The sequence below is a fragment of the Protomyctophum parallelum genome, assembly GCF_964188405.1.
Source record: "Protomyctophum parallelum genome assembly, chromosome: 5".
Lineage (NCBI taxonomy): Eukaryota > Metazoa > Chordata > Actinopteri > Myctophiformes > Myctophidae > Protomyctophum > Protomyctophum parallelum.
In genome coordinates, this window is record NC_139702.1 from 27,908,139 (window position 1) to 27,930,669 (window position 22,531).

Here is a 22,531-nt window from a genome sequence, read left to right on the forward strand (position 1 = left end):
TTGGATGGGAAAAGTGAAATTGGTGATCAGATCATTATAATAATAATAATACACAAAACAGATAACAATAAACAAATCTGGTAGTTAAATCAGACCAGATGAAGGAGCTTATTAGCTTTCAAAATGGGGCTGCAACCATCAAATATTTTTAATAACAACTGTCACTAGATAGATTTGCATCATTTGGCTGGTGGCTGTTGTACTGTTAGCCAGTTAAGAAGTTAGTAACTTACCAACAACTCCTCTTCGTGTTCAAGTTGCCATCATTTGTGATCAGATGTCTCAAAACGGATGATGGAAAAAGTAGGGGAGAGCGGGGTCAGTTGTGTAGGTAGGACGGTTTCACCTTTCACTGGATACCATGCAACACCTTTTCGTCGCGTATTTCCGGTGACGTCATTCGATTCCACAGCGCCCGAAAGCCTCGCAGACAAAAAAAAATCCATTTCCGCCTAAAATTGACCGAGCTACAGACCCTTTTGTGTTTTTGCACGCTTTAAGTAGCGGAGACTGGGGGAGAGACAGGGCGGTCAGCGCGCATTTTACTAATTCCCTCCCTGCACAGAGACTAATTCATTTCAAGTAACCAAACTTTTTTGTGAACAAGATACACTTGTCCTCTCACATTACCCCAAGTGTTTTTTAATTTTGGTGAAACGAGTCGGACGCAATCGGCAAGCAAAGTGATCTCGCGCTCACTTCCTCATCTTTCGTCCTTGCGAAATCCTTTCGTCCTCCTGAGCGCGAGATCACTTTGCTTGCCGATTGCGTCCGACTCGTTTCACCAAAATTAAAAAACACTTGGGGTAATGTGAGAGGACAAGTGTATATTGTTCACAAAAAAGTTTGGTTACTTGAAATTAATTAATCTCTGTGTAGGGAGGGATTAGTAAAATGCGCATCAACCGACCCCGCTCTCCCCAAACTAAAACCAATGTTGGCTTATATTGATTAAAAGTGCTATGCCAATTTAGTAGCAGGTGTTTGGACCCAGCATGTTACTTGACCAGGTCATTTGAGGACCCCCTCTAAAATGAGATGTGACATCTCAAGGGGCTTATCCTTTCAATAAAGGTATATATATATATATTCAAAACGGTCAACAATCATGCTAGAAACAAGTAAGACGCGCAAACGCGGGAAGCGAACGCAGCTCGTGTGTGTGTGGTTGTGTGTGTGTGTGTGTGTGTGTGTGTGTGTGTGTGTGTGTGTGTGTGTGTGTGTGTGTGTGTGTGTGTGTGCTACAGCTGCGCCCTGTGTGTGTGTGTGTGTGTGTGTGTGCTACAGCTGCGCCCTGTGTGTGTGTGTGTGTGCTACAGCTGCGCCCTCTGGTGGCGGGCGGGTGGTGTAACAGCGGGACAGACACACAGACACACAGACACACACACACACACACAGACATTCAGCCCTTGCTGTCATAGTAAGTGGCTCACTGCGTTCGCAATCATGGTAAAGCACTATTTCGGGTAGCCACCATCTTGTAAATATGCACACTAAGGGTCCAGACACACCCAATAATAAAACTGGGTATTCCATTGAGTCTCTCATGGTCAGAAAACATGAAATAGACACTGAGTTTGCGTTTCTAGCTCATCTGGTTCAGAAGTTAGAGCCAAACCTATTTTCTGGGTGCTAATATTGTGGCGGCCATATTGTGGTGGCCATATTGAATTTCATGGAAACTTTCAATACAAATAATGTTCATATTCATATCATTGATCAACCTGAGAAGTTTAGTGGATTTTGGTTTTGGTTTAAAATATTGCCCTATTCACCCCCCATTATAACTAATAGGGGCCAATATTGCGGCGGCCATATTGGACTTCCAGCAAAAAAATGACCGGGTTGTCCATATAGGTTGTGATCCTATGGGGTCATAGATATTATTTCTGGTGGACAACCTTTGAGGTCATGGCAAATGCAGGTTTCCTAAAAAAAGGGTGGTTTGCCCCCTGGGTAAGCAGCAGGTTTGTTTACTTAAAATACATTCACTATCTTCTGTGAAAGTATTTACAATATTGCACAATTAAAAAGGTTACGTAAATTCCAAGGAACCTTTTATTTGTGTATTTCTTAGAATACGCAGCGGCAGCCCTGTCCTGTAATTAGAAACCGGTTGGACCACATACTGTATCCAGGTGCCTGGCTCAGGACTGGGTACAGCCTGATTGCTTCGATTTCTTCCGGCTCTTTACACCTGTGACAAAAAGAGAAACGACAAGATTAATGCTTTACCATAGAGAAGGGTGATAAGGGGGCGGGGGTTGTATGAGCTTGTAGATTGTGTATGAGCTTGTAGATTGTAAACATTTCTAACTCAAATCTTTGCTTCTGGGAGTGCCTGGAACTAAATAGTTTCAAATGGGGTCAGTGGCCATAATACATATTTGAGCTTGATATCCACTGATATAGCAACATACGATTTCAGAAGACATTTTGTAGAACTTATTATAACTGACACTGGAATGAAAGCTCTCAAACGTTCAGCTGTGACTTACTCTCGGTGTCCTCCTGTGTCGTGTTGACGGTCTGTAGAGAGTCGGTCTTTGGGCCCATCATTTTGGACGACTTCTTGCTTCTCCATTTCACATGGGGCACTTTCACCGTCACCTCGTCACTGTGCTCGTCCGCCTCAATCCTACTGGCGTCCGTCGAGGTGGGGGTGGCGCACGGGCTGCCGGCTGGACTGTTCCTGTTGGACGACCTCCACTTAGAGAACAACTTCTGCTTCAGTGTAGTCCGCGGCTTCTTATCCGCAACGACGTCACTTGGGTCCATGGAGCCAAAAGGAAGCTCTCCTTCCGAAGGCAACGGAGTCAACTTTTCAGTTCTCTCGCTGCTGGTTGACCGTATCCCTTCCGGGCGAGTGTCCTCGGGAACACCCGCCATCGCCGTCTCTCTCCTGCCCATAGTTCCCTGTAAGGAGTGGGTCGGCCGCGGGGGGTCTCCGAACACCAGGAAGTATTTCGGGTTGTGGTACTTGTGCGCCGGCACCTGGAGGCCACCCTTCCGCGTGAGCGAGTCTCCCAAGCTGACCTGAAAGCGGGAGGTGGTGGCGGGCAGAGGCGGGCGCTTCGGCGGCGCCGCTTTGGACTGAACGGTGCCAGGGGTCACCTTCGGGGGCGAGTCAACGTGAAACTCCTTGTAGAGGTCCAGTTCGTCGGAGACGGCGTATAGCTCACGGAAGTCCCTGTCGTAGACGTCCACCACCTGGCCCGTCATGACGGTGATCATGTGCCGGTCCATGCGAGACGTGCACCAGGAGAAACTGGGGAGGGGAGACAAGGTGTGCATAGAGACGCCTGGATGTGAAACAAGCTCACGCAGGCAAAATAACAGCAAAGATAAAGTGCCACTAAAAATATATACTCCAAAATCCATACTGTATGTTAGTTACTGGTATCCATTTGATGTTATAAGGCAGAAAATGAATACCACATAAGTGAGGCGGAATGTCTGCTAAGGAGAGACATGGATAGTCTAAGGACAAACTATTCTAAATTCTTAACATGTTTCCAAATCACAGCCATGTTAATACGTGACCTCCCTTTTCATGATTTGGAGGTTATAAGGTTGGTGTGTCAATGAATTTAAGAGAATTACACCTGAAGATTGATTAAGAATACAAATAATCTTTCTTTGCATATTGTTAAAGGGTAACACAATATGTCATCTAAGCATTAAAAATCCATTGTTCATTTAATCTCTCACACACACACACACACACATACAGACACGCACACGCACACACACCTCACCTGTAGGAGCCAAACATGACTTTGTCCCCATCAACGAGCATATATTTATTACAGACTGAACCAGGGAGTCTACCACAGGACAGTCCAAGGCCAGTTCCGAGAAGCGTTCTGACACGGATGTTCTGGAAGAACAAATGGTTACAATCACTATACACTTTTTCATATTTAAAGACAATTCTATGTTTTAGTTTTAGTTTACGGTACTTGTTTTTTGACAGAATCTCAAGGGCTGGATACTGATGACGTGTTGTGAGCTTGTAGAACTGCTATAACATTAAAAATAAAAATAATAATAATAATATTCTTAGGGTTCCCTGGCACAACATATTCTCAGATGGATAAATACATATTATTAATCTAGGGATCCATGACATAAAAAAGTCTGAGAACCAATGGTTTAAACCAGTGGTTCCCAAAGTGGGGTCCGGGGACCCCAAGGGGTACCTGAGGGAGTACACTCTTGAGTGTACAAATGTTCCATTGTTGTTCCATTTGTACACTCAAGAGTTAAATTAACATTGATTTTACAATATAAATTGGGGGTCCCAGAGATAGAAATGCCATTAAATCGGGGGTCCGTAGCCTAACGCATGTCAAACTCGGGTTCCTTGAAATTAAACGGGTTGAGAATCACAGCTAGAGCCGTAAAAATCTTCTCTTATGGGGGTCCCTGGCATATGTTTTCAAATGGGGGTCCGCGGGTCAATTAGTGTCAATTTGGGGGTCCTTGACATGAAAGAGTTTGGGAACCACTGGTTTAAACAACATTAGGAAGCAAGTCCAAATAAGCAACTCCAAAAAACTACAACCAACGCAAAGCACATGACAACACACTGCCTACAGGCTCTTATACCCGGAGGTGCTGGGCGCCGATATGCAGCCTGGAGCACATGTCCAGGAAGTGCGGCATGCCCTGCACGTCCAGCAGGATGTAGACGGGCACGGAGCGGCGGCAGGCCGCGTCCATCAGGTCCTGCAGGATCTGCAGGTCTGTCAGCAGGTCCATCACGATGGCAATCACCTGGGAGGGACAGGTGTTTACAATCAACGGGATTGTTATTATTATTTTGGTGTTTTAAACATTGTTATAATTTAGCTATTGAAAAATAGCAGATCTACAAGCTCATAGCGCGCCACCGAGTGGCGCGCTATGAGCTTGTAGGTCTGCTATTTTTGAAAAATCGTTAAAATGTGGCGCAAATCATGGAATATATTATTTCAGAGCGGACGTTTTTAACTAAAATATTTGCTTCTGGGGGGGGGGGGGGGGTCCCTGGAACTACATATTTTGAGATGGGGGTCCGTGGCCCAATATAGATAATTCTGGGGGTCCTTGACACGAAAAAGGTTGAGCATCACTGACATAGAAACATGGGTTTTTCTGAAAAGATGTTAGGATTTAGAAGCCTTTATGGGTTAAAGATATAACAGACCTGAGCAGGTATTGCGTGCTCACTCACAGACAAACATACTGTACAGGAATGTGGTAATAACTCTTGTTAGAGAGAGAGAGAGAGAGAGAGAGAGAGAGAGAGATATCCATATCTTCTCTAGGGGTACAGTATACTGTACAGTCAGGCTGTCCAATCAGCACAGCTATTGCCACTGTGGGCTGAACTGGTACTGCCACAGACCTTGTGTGTGTTGTGTGGGTTTATGTGTGGGTTTTTCCATGCAAAGACACTGATGAAGATGTAAGAATTTCTATAAAATACAGTGCGTAGTACTGTGTACACATATACAGTAGGGCACGCATTTAGTCGGTTATTGGCTCTAAATATCGGTTTCGATATAGTTATGGTTAATTGCCCTGTCCTATCTGAAGAAGTAACAGTTGCATGCAGGAAAACAGGGGTGGGTGGTACTAGGCTCTAGGGATTTGCATGCAGAGCTCAGCTCAATAGTACAGTGAGATGGAGGTGAGAGTAAGGTGAGGGATAGAGGAAATTACGCGCGCGCACATGCACACACACAGTCACACACACACACACACACACACACACACACACACACACACACACACACACACGACAACATGTGTGTTCCTCAAAGGAGCACTTTGCACATTTTCAAATTTATCTTCATATAGTTGGTTCTCTTACTAATATTGGACATTTTTCAGTGGAACCAGAAAACCACACCCACTGTCTCTATGCCCTATATGAAGATAGTTTGAAAGTGGGGTGGGTGGGTGAAGTGATCCTTAAGTGTTGAGCTGAACTCCTGACGTGTCATCTTCAGTTTAAATCCAAATTAAGAAGACAAGACAAGCTCGGTATGCTTGGTAAACTGCTAGTGTTTACTGTTTAGTGTCATGAAGTGAAGAATCTATAAATAAAATACTACATAACTGTTGTGCGTTTGTATGGGTGAGAAGATTTCAGTCTGTAAAGCCCATGAGGACTTGTGTTTTTTTCCTTTAAAAGGCACAACGGTCCTGAAGCGGAATGAACTGGAAACTTTTGTTCAAAAAGGGCACTTGGTTGGGTTACTTTCTTTAGCCAGCAAACAAAGGAACTATAGTGGAATGCTAGTGAAGCTAAGAGCTGAATGGGAACGTTGCAACAGCAAAGAGAAAACAGTTCAGGCACCAGGCTGTGCTTACTGTGGTGAGGCTAGATCCGGTCCTTCAGTGTACTGTATGTAACCATGCAGCCTGTAGCCAGTATACTAAGACATATATTCTTTGCTGTTTTATGATTTGACCTATTATTATTTTTTCTTATAATTTTTATCCCACGATTTTGTAACCCATTTTTCACCCCTGTGTCAATTATCTAATGTGATCCTGGGCTCTACACACCCTCCGCCAACCTAGTCCCCATATATGGGGGACATGGGGAGAGCAACGGACTTGAACTCATGCTTCCTTCATGCCTGAGTGTCCAAGTTGCTCCTTTACACCTGACAGGGGGGAGTTTCCCTGGTTCGACGTAGCGCGTGGAAAGGAACACGTTATTCCAACCAGTTCCTTTCCCCTCCATGGGGGGGCCAGGGGGAGGAAGTTTAGAGACCAGGATTACTGCATGTTTTTTGTGAGGGTACCTACGTATAGGGGACACGTGGAGAACATGCAAACTCCACACAGAAAGGCCCTTTCGCCAACTCCGCCTCGGGTATGGGCTTACCTCTTTTATCTAAAAATAAAAAGCTACATATTATCATCATATGTTCTTATTTCTAATATCGCCCAACCATAGTTATTAGTATCAAAGATCTCACCGGGTAGTGAAATAAAAATGATCAGTGTTCATTTATCTACGTACAGTGTTAAAGCTACAATCTGCAAGTTTCAGGCCACGCCAACAAACTAAGATTAAAGGGACATTTCACCGTTGGAAGAAACTGCAGTCACTCAATGTTAATAGTGTTTGTAGTAGATAACAGAACAGAACAAACACAATTAGAAATGTGCACCCTATGGCCAGAAAATAAATATGAAGTCTACATTGTGGCGAGGGGAGAGGCTGCGTGGTCGTGTGACTTGAAAACTAAAATAATGAAAATGTTTAATCAAATTAATGAAAGAAGATAATTGAAAAAACAGAGTGTCTTCTCACACAGGAAGGGGGCGTGTCTGTTCAAACATCTAAAATATTGATATTTAATATCAAGCACCTTACAAACTGTCTGGGGTGCCCGAGTAGACGTTACAATGACCCCAAACATATATTTTTATCCCACGATTTCTGGAGTCTACACACCCTCCACCAACCTAGTCCCCATATATGGGGGACAAGGGGAGAGCAACGGACTTGAACTCATGCTTCCTTCATGCCCGAGTGTCCAAGTTGCTCCTTTACACCTGACAGGGGGGAGTTTCCCTGGTTGGACGTAGCACGTGGAAGGAACACGTTATTCCAACCAGTTCCTTTCCGACCCCAAACATGTGTGAAAGTGAAATATCCCTTTAACTCAGTCAGACCTCGACCTCAATTTGTCTAGTAGTGTGTAAGACGTCAATATAATCATTAAAATCTGATCCAATTCTTATCTCTCTACTTTCACGTGCACCTATTCTGTGTTTCATGCAATGCTGTGATCATCAACAACTCACTGTGAGTCAAATGAACACAAGGGTTTTACAGGGCAGAGTGCTCATGGAAAACATGACTGTAAACTAATAAATGCTCTTCTCTCACAGAATCACACCAGTGTACGTGTCATTGGAGAAGAATGTATAACGTGGAGCAGACGCAGGCCACGACTTGTAAACAGTAGCACACAAATCAGTGCTATACTTCATGGAGAAAAAAAAAAAACCTACAGTACATGCAAAATAAACAAAACACTGCCCAGAAGAACACTTGTACTGTATGTGGTGTAAGACTATATCGTAGCTATATAGTGGTCAACCTGGTCATTCAAGATGTTATCTCTAATGTGTGTGTGTTGTTGAACATAATCTGTAAGGGAGTCAATTTCAATTATCCTGAAAGCATGTTGGCATTGTGCCATGACACACACACACACACACACACACACACACACACACACACACACACACACACAGACCTACAAACTCACAATGCTTCGCATCTCGACACGTTGTGAGCTTGTAAATGTGCTATTTTCAATATAATAATAATAATATCGGCACAATACAATTACGTGCTCGGGTGGTGCACAGTGGTAAAGTTCCTGCCCATAGAGATTGTGGGTTCAAATCCACTGTGGTGCAGCAGCATTCAGGCTTTGTCTAGTGTCGAAAGTGTCGGGCGGTGGGCGGAGAGCATGATAATTGTTACTGCGGGCAGGGAGTGTTGGCCAGGAGGAGTAGGATGTAAGGCTCTACGTCCTCCCCGGTGTCTCCTCACTGGTAGGTTCCTCAGTACTATAGGATACAGCAGCAGTGACAACACAGACATTGAATGTGGGGCATAATGACTAAAATGGTCAAAAGATATTATCATATTTTATTATTTCCAATATCGCCCAGACATGGTTATTAGTATCAGAAATCTCACCGAGTAGTGAAATCCTCAGTGTTCATTTATCCATTTGTAACATTGAGAGAGTAAAATGCAATCAAATGGACGCGTAATTAACAAAGGATTTTACTGTGTAAATATCCTGGTTGATATTCAGTTCAGACATCAATGAGGGTTGCCTCCTGACTGCCCAGTGATCCCGTTTGCCAGGTTATGACACATGCTGAGCTGGACTTTCCCCCACCAAAAGCCGAGGAGAGGAAGGCACGGAGAGAGGCTGACGGATGAGTGTGGATTGGAAGAATAGGAAAATGGGATCATGGTTTGAAGGAAACAGAGATGGTGGAAAAACAGCGACGGAAGCACAAGGGGAGAGAGAAAATAAGATGTTATTTTAAAAATGGAGCACAATCTAACAGAAATATGAAAGAACACGATCAACTGCAAAACATCTGTAATTGGCATGATCCCCATGTCCTGAAAGCTGTGCTTGTTTGCACAGAGGGAGGCTGAGGGGGCCACAAAGAGTGTGAATGGAAGGAACAAATGACTCAGCTAGTCCGCTCTACAAGCAACATGTTACTACGGGCAACTCAAATGACCAAGCACATTTATATCCATTAAAACACACACTGGCACCATACATGTTATATTATTACAATTATTTTACACAGTCATACAAATATACAGTACACATATGCATGCATGCACACAAGCACAGGCATGCACACAGCTGCACACACACACACACACACACACACACACACACACACACACACACACACACACACACACACACACACACACAAGGCTGGGATGTATAGCCCCTTGAATCAAGAAGATGTATTTTATCGAGTCTGACTTTTGCTTTTGCTTTCCAATTAAGGCTTGGTGGTCATTCCTGTGGTCACAAGCTGAATGATGGAGCAATAATACATCTACTGGCAATTACTTAATAGCATGGCACTATGAAAACGTGACATGATAGTGTGCAATATCGACATTAGGTTCAATTTAGCCGATGACACACCACATTAAAATGTAATATTTCCAACAGATACAGTAGATTGTCCATAATAACACCTTTAATTTATTCTTCTTTTAGAACCATTTTCTTTCACACCAGGTAAATGATCACAGAGCAATAAACCCACCTATCTACCAGACAGGGAGTCCCAGTGAGAGTTCAGAGTCTGAATGAATGTAGAATTTGTGGGAGGGGAACAGACTAAACTTTTTTTGAATAAGTTATTATATATATATATATATATATACACACACACACACATACACATACACATACACATACACACACATACACACACACACACACACACACACACACATACACACAGCTCACCTTGTTGGCCTCTTGTATGAGTCGCCGCACAACCTCTTTGACGTGAGGTCCATTGTCCTTAGGTGGGTGTGTGTGCACCGTCACCCGAGTCACCCCTCTGAAGAAGCCGCCGCTCGGCCACCCGTTGTCCAGAAGTGGCACCTCGGTGTCCGAAAGCGTCGGCCAGTAAGTAGAATGGAGCCCAGAACCATCCCCGTTACCATTACTAACACTGTTGCTGGCTTCTGTGGTTGTTCCTGACGGCGATGTGGCATCGTCACGTTCCGCCTTGTATTCCTGGAAGACATTTCTTATCCACTTGAGTTCACGGGCAGACAGAAAGTCTGTCGCGTTGTCCTCTTTGAGCAGCGTTTTAAAGGCTCCGTCCCCGTTCCTGAGAAGTTCTTCCAGGGCGACGCGGTGTTCCTCACTGTAATAAAACTCTGGTTTAGACTCGGGGACTCTGGCGTTGATAATGTGGTCGTCGTCCAAACACATGAGCTGCGAGTCGGCCATGGTGGCTGGAACACAACGGCACCCCGCCTGTACGGGAATACCGACAGACGAACTTTGACAACTGTCACTTTCATTTACAAGTGAAAAGTAGGCTAAGCGTGACGTTTAGGTGGGACGGGACGTTCCTTGTTACCTGGCTCATGTCTTGGAGTTGGAGGAGTACGTGGGGCGGAGCAGTGATTTGTTCACTGGTGGTAAAAGTTGTCTGCTTGTTTGGAAGTGTCTGTGTGAGGGACAGCTGCTGAGCTCACAGTAAAATCCTCAGGTTTAAAGCTTCCCCGTGTCCTCCTGCGCACATGAGCTTCAGGCATATTAGCCTATATGCCTGTTAGAGTAACTTTACTTTAGTTAGAGTAACTTATGTGTAAAAAAATTAGGCAAACAATCCATAGAGGCAGCATTTCTCAAAGTGGGGTACCAGGGGTCCTCAGCTAAAAGTATTAGGCGTCACAATATTTTTCAACCACTTTAACTATATTTTATAGTACTTGGCTATTCAAAAATAGAATACAAGACAAGCTCATAGTGTGTCACTTGCTATGAGCTTGTAGATCTATTTTTGAAAAATCTATAATTAAAGCAAATATTTTTAACTCAAATCTTTGCTTCTGGTGGTCCCTGGCACAACATTATTGAGATGATGGGGGTCTGCAGCCGAATACATATACCATTTTGGGCATCCTTGACATGAAAACGTTTGAGAACCACTGCCATAGAGAACCCATATGGCAAAAGAAAATCACAAACATGATGTTTGTGTATGATATGTGGCACCACCACTTTCCCTATGATGTTCTTATTAGGCTACTTTAAAATTACTTCAAACCAGAAGTTTGAAGTATCGGAATTTGATAGTTATAGTGATGAAAGTGAAGTTTTTTTAAAGATTTGTTTTTGGCTTTTGTGCCTTTATTGATAGTTACAGTGAAGACAGACAGGAAAGAGAGAAGGGGAGAGACATGCAGCAAAGGTCGTCGTGAACGGGACTCGAACACGCAACGCGCTGTGAGCCCAGGGCCTATACGTGGCATGTGCCTGGACCACTAGGCCAGCGGGCGCCCGATGAAAGTGAAGTTTAAGCAGGCCTATATGCGATACTCTTATTCTTTCCCTTGAACTATAGTTGCACTTCCATCGCATTATGATACTGCCTGCCATTGTTGAGCTGCTTAATGACAATAAGTCTGTTATAGTCTATATCAGAACACCATCTCCCACAACTACCTGCTGAATGTCACAAAGACAAAAGAACTGTTCATTGTCACTCGCTGCGCACAGCCCTCTGGACAATAAACCCAATTTACTGTAAATCAAACACACACGACATTCATAAACGCTGCCAGGAAAAAAAGACTTGTCATCTGTAAGCTCAAAGCACGTTCTGTTGCTGCTCTGTTCTACATAAGCATGATTTCAAAGACGAGAACACTTCCTCCAAAATAACCCCCCAGCCTCTCAGATCTCAACAAAGCTATAGGCCTATAGAAGCACTATGGCCCCTTTTCCACTGGGGTTGAACCTGCCTAATATTGAACCAGTTCAGAGAGTTTCCACTGAAAATGAATAGTTTCAGAACCCTAAAAGTAGGTTCACACAGTACTCACAGTGAATGTATGGATGATGATCATGATAGTGTACTGCACATTGTGTCACTGTACGTGTGTGGCTGTGGCTCAGATCAATCTCAGGCTACAGCTCACTTTACACTTTAACATCATTTTAACATCCTGCTTACCCATACCAATACCCTTTAATGTAAAAGTTAGATATGGAACAGACATTTCCAGGATGATATATAAACCCATGTCAAACATACTCTTGTTATGCATGCATTTGCATTGTACCAAATAGTTTCAAAGCATAGGCCTAGTTTCAGCATTGCACTTCATCACTTACATTATTTTTGGGGACACTTATTTTTATTTGAATGACCCATGAGTCATGAATCATGACCCAACATAAACTATAATCATTTAAAAAGTAGCCTACCACGATTTATGGAAACATATTTAAATGAATGGGTGTAATTTCATTCCTCACTTGGCTGCACTTAACCACTTCTATGAGACATGTCTATAAGCTCACAATGTTTTGCGAAATGACATGTTGCAAGCTTGTAAATGGGCACTTATTTTATTTGTTTTAATTATTTTTAAATTCTTTGGAAGGTTTTGCCTAATAATTACTTGCCTAAAATGGGGATGCCAGGTTGACCTCAAATTAATGTAATGCTAATGCTATTTTCACTGTAATCTCATATAGACAATGCATTACAAATTACATTGTAAATCACCAACCAGATTTAAAAAATATATAAATATATATGTATTTATATCATATTTTGTATACGGTACAGTTTATACACTCTGTATATATTAACGTGGTATGCTTGTGTGTGTGTGTGTGTGTGTGTCTTAGAGTATATATGAATAGAGAAGGCACCCAGAGGAAACCCTGAGGCGAAATGGACATAGTGGCCGAATTTGTCATTGCAGCTCGAGCCAGCGCTGCTCCGTTGACTATCATTGCGCATGTTCATGTGATTGAGGCCATGACACGTGAACGAATGTTTCATACGTGAACGCGCACAAACGGCACAATGATAGTCAACGGCAGCGTGTTCATGTGTTTGAGGCAAATCCATCCCAGAATGCACTCTGTTCCTACACGGAAGGAGGAGTGAAATCGCCTCATGCGCTTTTGAGAAACTTAATGCAAGTGGATGGGAGGAGAACTCGGGTGTCTTCTCTATTCATATATACTCTATGGTGTGTGTGTGTGTGTGTGTGTGTGTGTGTGTGTGTGTGTGTTCTGTTAAACAGGCGTGGTGTAGTTGGAAGGAAAAAGGCCCGTTCTTCCCTGCAGCCTCCCTTTCCACCAGGATGGATCGGAACGATCTAGAACTTCAATGATGTCGCCAACGTTAAAGTTCAGCTCGTCTTTCTCCTCGGCATTGAAGGCGTACACAGCTTTCACCTGCTGCATGGGCGGAGCTTTCACCTGCTGCATGGGCGGAGCTTTCACCTGCTGCATGGGCGGAGCTTTCACCTGCTGCATGGGCAGAGCTTTCACCAGCAGAGCTTTCATCTGCTGCATGGACGGAGCTTTCATCTGCTGCATGGACGGAGCTTTGACCTGCTGCATGGGCGGAGCTTTGGGCTAGACGGCACAGAGCAGCACACAGTGAGTTGGAAAGTACTTTGTTGTATGCAGTGTTCATTTCGTTGACTAAAACTATGACAAAAATGTTAATCAATAGAAACTGCAAAAATTACAGAAAGGCTAAATACATTGACAATTGACGTCAACAAATAAAAAACTAGACTAAAATGTTAGGCAGGGACTAAGAGAGTCAGTGGAACTAAAAGAGTCATTTTATTTTTGGTTGTGTGTTTGAGCTCTGAAAATAGCAGATCTAGAAGCTTGCATGCAACCAAGTGTAGATCAACCAAGATCAGCCATTATAACGCCATCAAGGCCCAGCAAAATACATTTTTGTCAACAAAATCTACTGTACTAAAACCAGACTAAAACTAAAGCTTTTCAGATAACTAAAATGTGACTAAAACTAAATGAAATTGTATTCAATAGACTAAACTAAATCAAAATGTGCTGTCAAAAACACTGGTTGTATGATGATGTCACACTCACACACCCAAAATAGCCAGTCTACAAGCGCTGCCACTTTCAGCAAGCGACACACAGAATAACGGAGGACAGTTACAAAAATACATTAAATATTTATGTAAATATATATTTATTGATGCCACTTTTTGCATAATCATACCTGTGGTGGCTGAGCCTGTGCACGAGGGACAGGAACGGGTGGTAGGTTGGATCTGGGTGCTCTCCCCTGTCAGAACACACACAGCACCCATCGAGGTCAGTAATGTCACCTATCCTAAATCAGCAGCCTACTCGTCAATATAAGGAGAAACTGAGGCGTTAATTGGAATCTTAAGGTTAATTTATACTCCAGTGCCACTTGGTGACAACAACTGATGTAAAAACTGTACGCGCACACGCACACGCACACGGCATATTCATTAGGTTAATTCATGCATCAACAGCAGCAACCACCTGTTGCTCTTCCACCATCTCCAGAAGGAGGAGCCTGTCCTGCATGGAGATGGAGTTGGCCTTGTAGTAATCCACCAGCTGATTGAGAGAGGGGAACTTCTCTGTCCACAGGTGATACTGCCCCCTGCTGTTCCGCAGAACCTTGAAGTGTTGCACGTCTCCTATTGCACTGTGCCTGCAATCAATAGAACATGACACAATTACTTTGCAATACAAGCTGGAGGAACCTTCTTTATTTCTTAACCCATTTAGGCCTGACCTCAAAATTAAAAAAAAATCTTCTAAATCCTCCAGTTTTTCTGAAATATATATTTTCACGATTCTTCAAAAATAGCAGATCTACAAGCTCATATGAGCTTGTAGATCTGCTATTTTTCAATAGCTAAATTATAACATAATGTTTAACCACATTAAACTAGGTGTTGCTGTTGTGGGCAAACCCAAAAATTTCAAATTGCAGACCTGCAAGCTCATAATGCAACACGACTTGTGAGCTTGAAGGTAGACTATTTTTGCTGTACGACACACCACAATGAATTATAAAATGGGGCTTAAGTGGTTTAAAGTATTTTCTTTTATGGAGCACTTGGATTGATCAAGGCCTTCGTAGAGGGTTGCATGGAAACTGAGTCTCTGTCGGTAGGTGTCATAGAGCGTCACAGTCCCAACCCCTTTCATGGCCCGGAAGATAATTTCCCATTCATTTTTCCCATAGACGTTTCAGAAAGTATTTATTTAAAGACCTTTAAGCCTAGGACAAAGACAACTCGGCTCCTGACACATCATGGCAATAAACACATTTTTTTGGGCCGAACAAATAATTAGAAAGAAGAAAAAAGTGCAGGGTACAACACTTTTTTTGTTTGTTTTTATATTATTATTATGCCCAAAACATTGTTTGTTTGCTCTATTGAAGAGGTTCAGAGAGGTGTTTGAGATTAGGGCTGGGCCGCTGGGCAACATGACTTCAAATTAACTTTTGCCTCGGTTACGATTAACGAACAATTATTTAAAGAAATTGTGAAAATAGCAGATCTATAAGCTCACAACACATTGTGATGTGACGTGTTATGAGCTTGTAGATCTGCTAGGTTAAAAGAAATTGTACGCCACCATTGTACAACATAGTATAAAATAGGTTTAAGTTAATCTGACTAATTGATTCAAAAATATATCAGAACATTTTTGTGTCGATTCGTCGATATAATGAATACAAAAATATATTGTTTCTCGATTTTTTTGATTGACCTACACGGGGAAGATTTAGTCGGTTATTGGTTCTAAATATCGGCTTCGATATAGTTATGGTTAATTGCCCAGTCCTATCTGAAGAAGTATACTGTAACAGTTGCATGCAGGAAAACAGGTGGGTGGGTGGTAGGGATTTGCATGCAGAGCTCAGCTCAATAGTACAGTGAGATGGAGGTGAGAGAAAGGTAAGGGATAGAGGAAATTGTTCAACAGACTGTTACTCCCTTCTGTGGTGGACTATACACAGTCACACACACACACACACACACACACACACACACACACACACACACACACACACACACACACACACACACACACACACACACACACACACACACACACACACACACACACACACACACACACCTGACGGAGATGGAGAAGTCTCCAGGTGAGCTCTGGCTGCCCCGAATGAGAAAGGACCCCGGAGGCTGCTGTATCAACCTTTCTTGAGCTTCAGTCCGACTGGCATCCTCTTGGTACCAGCTGCAGCATAGTGGTGGAGAGAGAGGGCGCATGCGTGCGTGTGGAAGGGAGAATTTAATTAAAACAAGTCCTTATGTGGTTGATAAATTGTCTTTTATCAATTCCACCCCCCCCCCCCCTTCTTTCTTAGTCTTATATAGCATTTTCATTGTTGATCTTGCTTGTACAGGTACACAGTACACACACACACACACACACACACACACACACACACACACACACACACACACACACACACACACACACACACACACACACACACACAATACACTGTTGCATAGCCTAAATGAGATATGAAAAGAAAAACTGAAGTATGACAGTGCTGTTTTGTTTTGCGTCCTGTATGTGTCAGGGTTGACGTCACGCCTACCTAGTCGTGACGTCACCCCACCCCTTTATAAGGCATTTCGCCAGCACTAGTTCTCTGTCCGATTATCATTTCATCAATAGTCTGTTGAGAATCTAAAACTAAGCCTTGCATCTTAAGTATAACTTAACCTCCCCATTTAGCCAAAGATATCGCCAAAGACCTAACCCCCAATTACACCGGCTGGTCAGCACTTTCCGCTCTTGTGACGAAGAACCTCTACCATCCTTACAGTATAATCGGACCAAAATTTCGTCGCAGCGGAAGGTCTTAAACCATGACTGATCCTTTCAAAGTCGGAGACTCCCAAGCCGGGGGCACTTCGCCTCCGGGAGGAGCTGAGGATTCCTTGCTCTCGCTTTCCCAGGACGAGGTCAAAATCGAACCGCAAGCTGAGGATGACTGTGCTTCCCCTTCCCCACCTTTTGAAGCCCTTACCTCCTCCCTAGGCAAGGAATGCCGTGAAATGCTCGCTAAGAGAGTTTGATTGATTGATTGATTGAAATATTTATTAACAGTTTGTAGAATTTACAGTACATTTTAAGCACAAACTCAATACAAAGACTGTCAACTGTGAGTGGACGACCCAATTAAGCATTACACTTGTTTACAACAGGGTCCACATTGTTCAATTCATCAAAAGAGCGCCTACCAAACCGAGATTGACGAACTCAGACACGCTCAGACGAACTCAGACTTGTACGCCCAGCTCTTGGATCTCAGATCGATGAATTGAACAATGTGGACCCTGTTGTAAACAAGTGTAATGCTTAATTGGGTCGTCCACTCACAGTTGACAGTCTTTGTATTGAGTTTGTGCTTAAAATGTACTGTAAATTCTACAAACTGTTAATAAATATTTCAATCAATCAAAAAAGACACCAGAAATACCAGACGACAGTCTCTGATACGACACGCCTTATGCAAGCCGAGATCGAGGCCCTCACACGCGAGCTCCGTCAACGTCGGCCTCCCCACCCACTGCCTTGGGTTAAGGGCACAACAGGATTCTGTTAAGCTGTAGCTATCCAAAACAGCTGATCTAATGCAAATGTGTGAAATTACCACAGACAATCAGCTTAGGATAGCAATTTTACGCTTGCTTATTTCATTAGTACTCAGAATTTAGTGTTGTGTAGTGTTGTTTATTTACGTAAGATTATGCTCTTCACTCTTGGTTCATCATCTCTGTACTATACATTGCTTTTATGTGAGCTGTTTACCTGGGAAGATGATAGTCAATGTAGTTTTTGGGGACGTAGCCCTCATTCCCGGCGAACTCTGCTTTGAACCAGTCATCATTAGTTCCCAGGATCTGAAGAGAGGGACATTTTAAATGACTTTGGACCTCAAGGATCATCATGAAATGAACATCAAATCTAAATATCAAGCAAATGATGTACAAGCTCACAACAGGTCTGTCAATGTAGATCAGTTATTTGAACTAAAAAGTTAGTTGAAGAAAAGTTGGATAGAACACACAATAGAACTATAGACAAAACATGCTGTAGTGTAGGAGCACAGTTGTTTGCACTGCAACCACAGTTGTGAATAGGTTGCGGTTTAACTGTGTGTCTGTCTGGCTGTGTGTTATGCGTGTTATCTGTGCATCCATACCTTTAACTGCTCTCCTTTTCTAAAGCTTAGCTCATCGTCAGCTGTGGCGACAAATTCATACTTGGCTGTTGCCTCCATGGCACAAGACTGAGAGAGAAGAGGAACAGGAAATAGAGGAGATAGAGAGAGAGAGAGAGAGAGAGAGAGAGAGAGAGGGAGGGGGTGGGGGATTGGCCAGAGTGAGAAATAGTAAAGAACAGCAACAGATTGAGATTAGTTAAATTATAGCAAATACATTTCACTACACACAACACACAAAAAACACTTTGAAGGGACCTTTTCAATACTTTTATAGTCCACGGTATACACACATAATACTCTCATCTTTCATGGGTGACGGACGCAGATAAGATTCTGGAGATAATACCTTCATTCACTGTCTATTTCACGGAACAAAGCGGTGTGCTTGTTCTAGCTATAGCACGCTCACTGTAGCTGTGTAGCGGTAACAGATGTAACAGGTGACATCCTAATGGTGCAAGAGCAACTCTTGCCAATGGGTGCATGCTTTTGGTTAGACATACCATTGGTCCGCTATCTCAAACCCTCACCCTAACCCTAACCTCCAACGGGGCAGCACACATGATTGATTGATTGAAATATTATATAATACAGTTTGCAGAATTACAGTACATTTCAAGCACAAACTCAATACAAAGACTGTTAACTGTGAGTGGACGACCCAATTAAGCATTACACTTGTTTACAACAGGCTCCACCTTGTTCAATTCATCAAAACATTTAGAGACGTACAAATAGACAGATAGATAGATAAACATAAACCTAACCTCAACCCTCTCCCAACCCTTAACACACCCCTCACCAACCTAGATTCTGACACTAGAATAACAGTATCGGTGAATATGTAACGGTCTATCAATGAATCGGTATATATTAAAGTATGTAATGGACAGAAGCATTGTGCTCCTTACGTACCACGCTCTGTTGTTCTTCAGCCTGCCTTTCAGGCAGTTGGCTGAGGGCCGGGGTACAATAGACTACAGGAGATGCAATGATGCAATCTGCAGTTAACAGGATGTTCTGGTGGTGGCCTGCTGCAACTGCTCCTGCAACTTCTAACTAAATTTGTGACACCGTGTGTGTGTGTGTGTGTGTGTGTGTGTGTGTGTGTGTGTGTGTGTGTGTGTGTGTGTGTGTGTGTGTGTGTGCGTGTGTGCGTGTGTGCGCGTGCGCGCGTGCGTGCGTGCGCGCGCGTGTGTGTGTGCGTGCGTTAAAAAAAAGTTAATCGTTTTGAATGACTCATTCAATATCCCGGCACATCACTCAAAATGCATGTGTATTAACCACCTGAAGATGTAACACAGAGCTCTTCTAAGATTTGTTATTGTCAAGTTATTTGACTCTTTTCAAAAGCTATTTGCTTTCATGGTTTTGCTAAGTTAAGTAACTAGTAAGACGTTAATGGAAGAGGCACACAACCACTTTGTTCCACAACCGCTGGAATTTACCAGCAGTTAAACATTTCTATTCTGTTAACAAGATTGCATGATGAATCATGCATTTATTTTTGTTTCATTCATGTATGTTTAAACTCACTGCATGCTTTTTTGTGGGTTTTTTTTTTGCAGTAATTACCATTTTCTGCCACAAGATGTCAGCAGACTAAACACATTTGTCTATAATGTGTAGTTGCAGATGGTACTGCTTTTGCTTGTTCACAATTTAGGTAAGGAGTCTACTCTGAACCCACAAAAAAAGTTTTTGCTTGCAGTGCTTTGCTTGGGCTTGGACTATTATAAGGTATTAAGCATAACCTGTGAATTATAGCAACAATCAAACAGAATGTAACATGGAATACTAATACAAACTGCACCATACTATGATGCGGCTCACTCTTTGTGTGTGTGTGTGTGTGTGTGTGTGCGGGTGTGTGTCTGTGTGTGTGTGTGTGTGTGTGTGTGTGTGTGTGTGTGTGTGTGTGTGCGCGCGTGCGCGTGTGCATGCACATAATCTGGCTGATGAAGGTGAAGTGTCCATGTCTGCTCTTTGTGTCAAGCGAGACAATAGTTCAGTTCAGTCTGACATTTTAATCTACAATATTTGAGACTATAAACTAGTTTAAGTAGAATTCTGGGTTCAGCAAAAGCTGTTTGATATGCTATGCTTTCAGATTCTAGTCAATTGATTGGCCTATTTTTGTGAAATATAAGGATGTCCTTCATTAAAATAAACTTTATTTCAGACCGGTGGGTCCATATAAAAGAAAATAGCACAAAATATAAAAGACAGCGGTATATAAATATATACAATATATAAAATACATCAAGTCAGATCACCAGTACATGTCATACATTGGCTGTCCAGTGCCAACGCCACAAGATTCAGGTAGGTACGTTTAATAACTAAAAAGTATAGAGGCTGTTACGCCAGTGCTCTCTAAGCCTGGATGTGTGTGTATCTGTAACTGCTTTTTATGGGGCTGGTTAGAACCTCTATAGTTCTGTTCTCTGACTGTCTCTGACACATCAAGCCAACAAATAAATGTATACATCAACGGTCTTAACAGTGCATCACAGGTGGAGTACACCAGCGGTCACAACTATTTGACTGGCACTTATATGCCATCGAGGAATGTGGAGCAACAACCTCATAGCATCATTTATAGGCCACTTTGAGCCTCTGTATACTCCTCACCATGTACGCATGCCAGAGATGAGCAGTGTACAGAGGTGTGACATATAGGCTCTGAACAGTGAACACTTAACATCAACGGAACACATAGAACATTTACGGAGTAACATATTTGCCTGTGCATACATTTTACGACGTTGTCTGTAGACATCGCTGTCATCCAGCCAATCATCAGTGAGGACATGACCACGGTATTTTATTCGATATTCCTGAGGTGAAAGAAGGCAGTTTTGGTGATCTGGTTAATGGGGGGGGGGGGGGGGGGGGGGAATGAGAGGGTGGAGTCAACTGTGACACCAAGGTTGCCGATGTGGGGGGGAGGCTGTTGCAGTGGAGCCATTTATTTATGAAAAATAAACGCCATTTAAATTTAGTCTTGGACATCAACATGCAGCTAATTTAACTGTAGCTAGGAGCCAGTTAATATATCACTTTGATTAGAAATGGGAGGAAACAGTAAGCCTGACTCTGTACAATAGCTCACAAAATAACACAATCTGCACAAAAAGCCAAAGTGCTGACGTAAAGAATTATGGATGCGGGAGGGAGTATATCAATCCCACAAATTCAAATCAGAACTCACCATCTAAGCACAGGCTTCATAACTGGAATAACATGAACTACTTTGTGTTGTTTATTGTTCAGTTAATTTAAGATAATTACATTCTACAGGGGGATCGATGCATAGTTTGTGTGATGCTAAAATCCAGCTGCATGTGGACATTGAGGGAATGGGAATCACACAGGTGAATATGATCATCGATTCATGATGTATTCAACACGCTTTGTTTGACAGTATGTAGTCCTAATTAAGACTTTTAAGGACCTTTGACATAAAAACACACACAATTAGATTCCCCTTTTAAATTAACAACAGATGCATTTTGTTAATTTGATCTCCATTACAACCACGGTCACGGAGTATATGCTCTAAAAGTGTGAAAAGCTTTTTTGAAAAACAGCCGTTGCCAAATACCAGAGTTGCTGCTAGTGGGAAGGCAGTGAGTACTGGCAAATTTGGGGCCTGTATATTCACTGAATTGCAGTGTAGAACGGAATGAACGCCTGTCTGTTGACTCCTGGTGGAGCTGCGAGGCATAATGGAAGTTTAGAGGTTATGTTTGACATCACTGTGTTAGGTAAAAGGTGAAAGTGAAACCAGCTGACAGAAGCCAGCTCATTTAATTTAAGCACCAGTATGACTGACTACCAGTAGGGGCGCTGTTGTGCCAGAAACAGAGAGAGAGAGAGAGAGAGAGAGAGAGATAGTATTAGTGCTGCACTGTTGCCTGCTAAACCACTCAGTTCACACGGGTGTGAATTTGCAACCAGACATCACTCTCAAAAGTTGTAATATCAGACCTCAGCGACAACAGAATTCACAGATCTACAAATGCTAGCTCCAAAACTTGTATTGAACCTTTAAAACGTGTATTGAACCTTTAATTACTACTATGTGGCCTACAAGGTGATTCTCTAAAAACAAGCAACATTAACAAATCTATTTGTCTTGCTCATCTATGTATTAATC

General features: G+C 42.7%; 2 protein-coding genes across 3 annotated transcripts; both read right to left on the reverse strand.

Annotated features, from left to right (window-relative positions):
• Nucleotides 1-2,014: 2,014 nt before the first annotated feature.
• Nucleotides 2,015-10,601, reverse strand: fam83fb (family with sequence similarity 83 member Fb). The gene is made up of 5 exons (XM_083764593.1): nucleotides 10,050-10,601; nucleotides 4,612-4,779; nucleotides 3,759-3,880; nucleotides 2,499-3,268; nucleotides 2,015-2,197 (listed from the first exon to the last, which is right to left on the reverse strand). The coding sequence occupies exons 1-5, from the start codon at nucleotides 10,542-10,544 to the stop codon at nucleotides 2,148-2,150; spliced, it is 1,605 nt and encodes a 534-aa protein (XP_083620719.1). The 5' UTR covers nucleotides 10,545-10,601; the 3' UTR covers nucleotides 2,015-2,147.
• Nucleotides 10,602-13,332: 2,731 nt separating this feature from the next.
• Nucleotides 13,333-18,426, reverse strand: grap2b (GRB2 related adaptor protein 2b; the record flags this gene model as incomplete). 2 transcript variants are annotated; one of them, XM_083764598.1, is made up of 7 exons in its annotated part: nucleotides 13,333-13,568; nucleotides 13,617-13,703; nucleotides 14,332-14,397; nucleotides 14,625-14,799; nucleotides 16,245-16,364; nucleotides 17,955-18,046; nucleotides 18,349-18,426. In XM_083764598.1, the coding sequence occupies 7 exons, from the start codon at nucleotides 18,424-18,426 to the stop codon at nucleotides 13,359-13,361; spliced, it is 828 nt and encodes a 275-aa protein (XP_083620724.1). In that variant the 3' UTR covers nucleotides 13,333-13,358. The 2 variants fall into 2 exon arrangements, with proteins under 2 accessions (XP_083620724.1, XP_083620723.1); XM_083764597.1 differs by having other exon boundaries at nucleotides 13,333-13,703.
• Between the last annotated feature and the right edge of the window lie 4,105 nt (nucleotides 18,427-22,531).

Excerpts from the sequence above, each read along its gene's own strand:
- fam83fb (XM_083764593.1), bottom strand. The coding sequence starts at position 10,544 with ATGGCCGACTCGCAGCTCATGTGTTTGGACGACGACCACATTATCAAC. Across the intron at positions 3,269-3,758 it reads GTCATGTTTGGCTCCTACAG|TTTCTCCTGGTGCACGTCTC; the intron begins GTGAGGTGTGTG and ends TCCCCTCCCCAG. Across the intron at positions 2,198-2,498 it reads GACACAGGAGGACACCGAGA|GTGTAAAGAGCCGGAAGAAA; the intron begins GTAAGTCACAGC and ends TTTTTGTCACAG.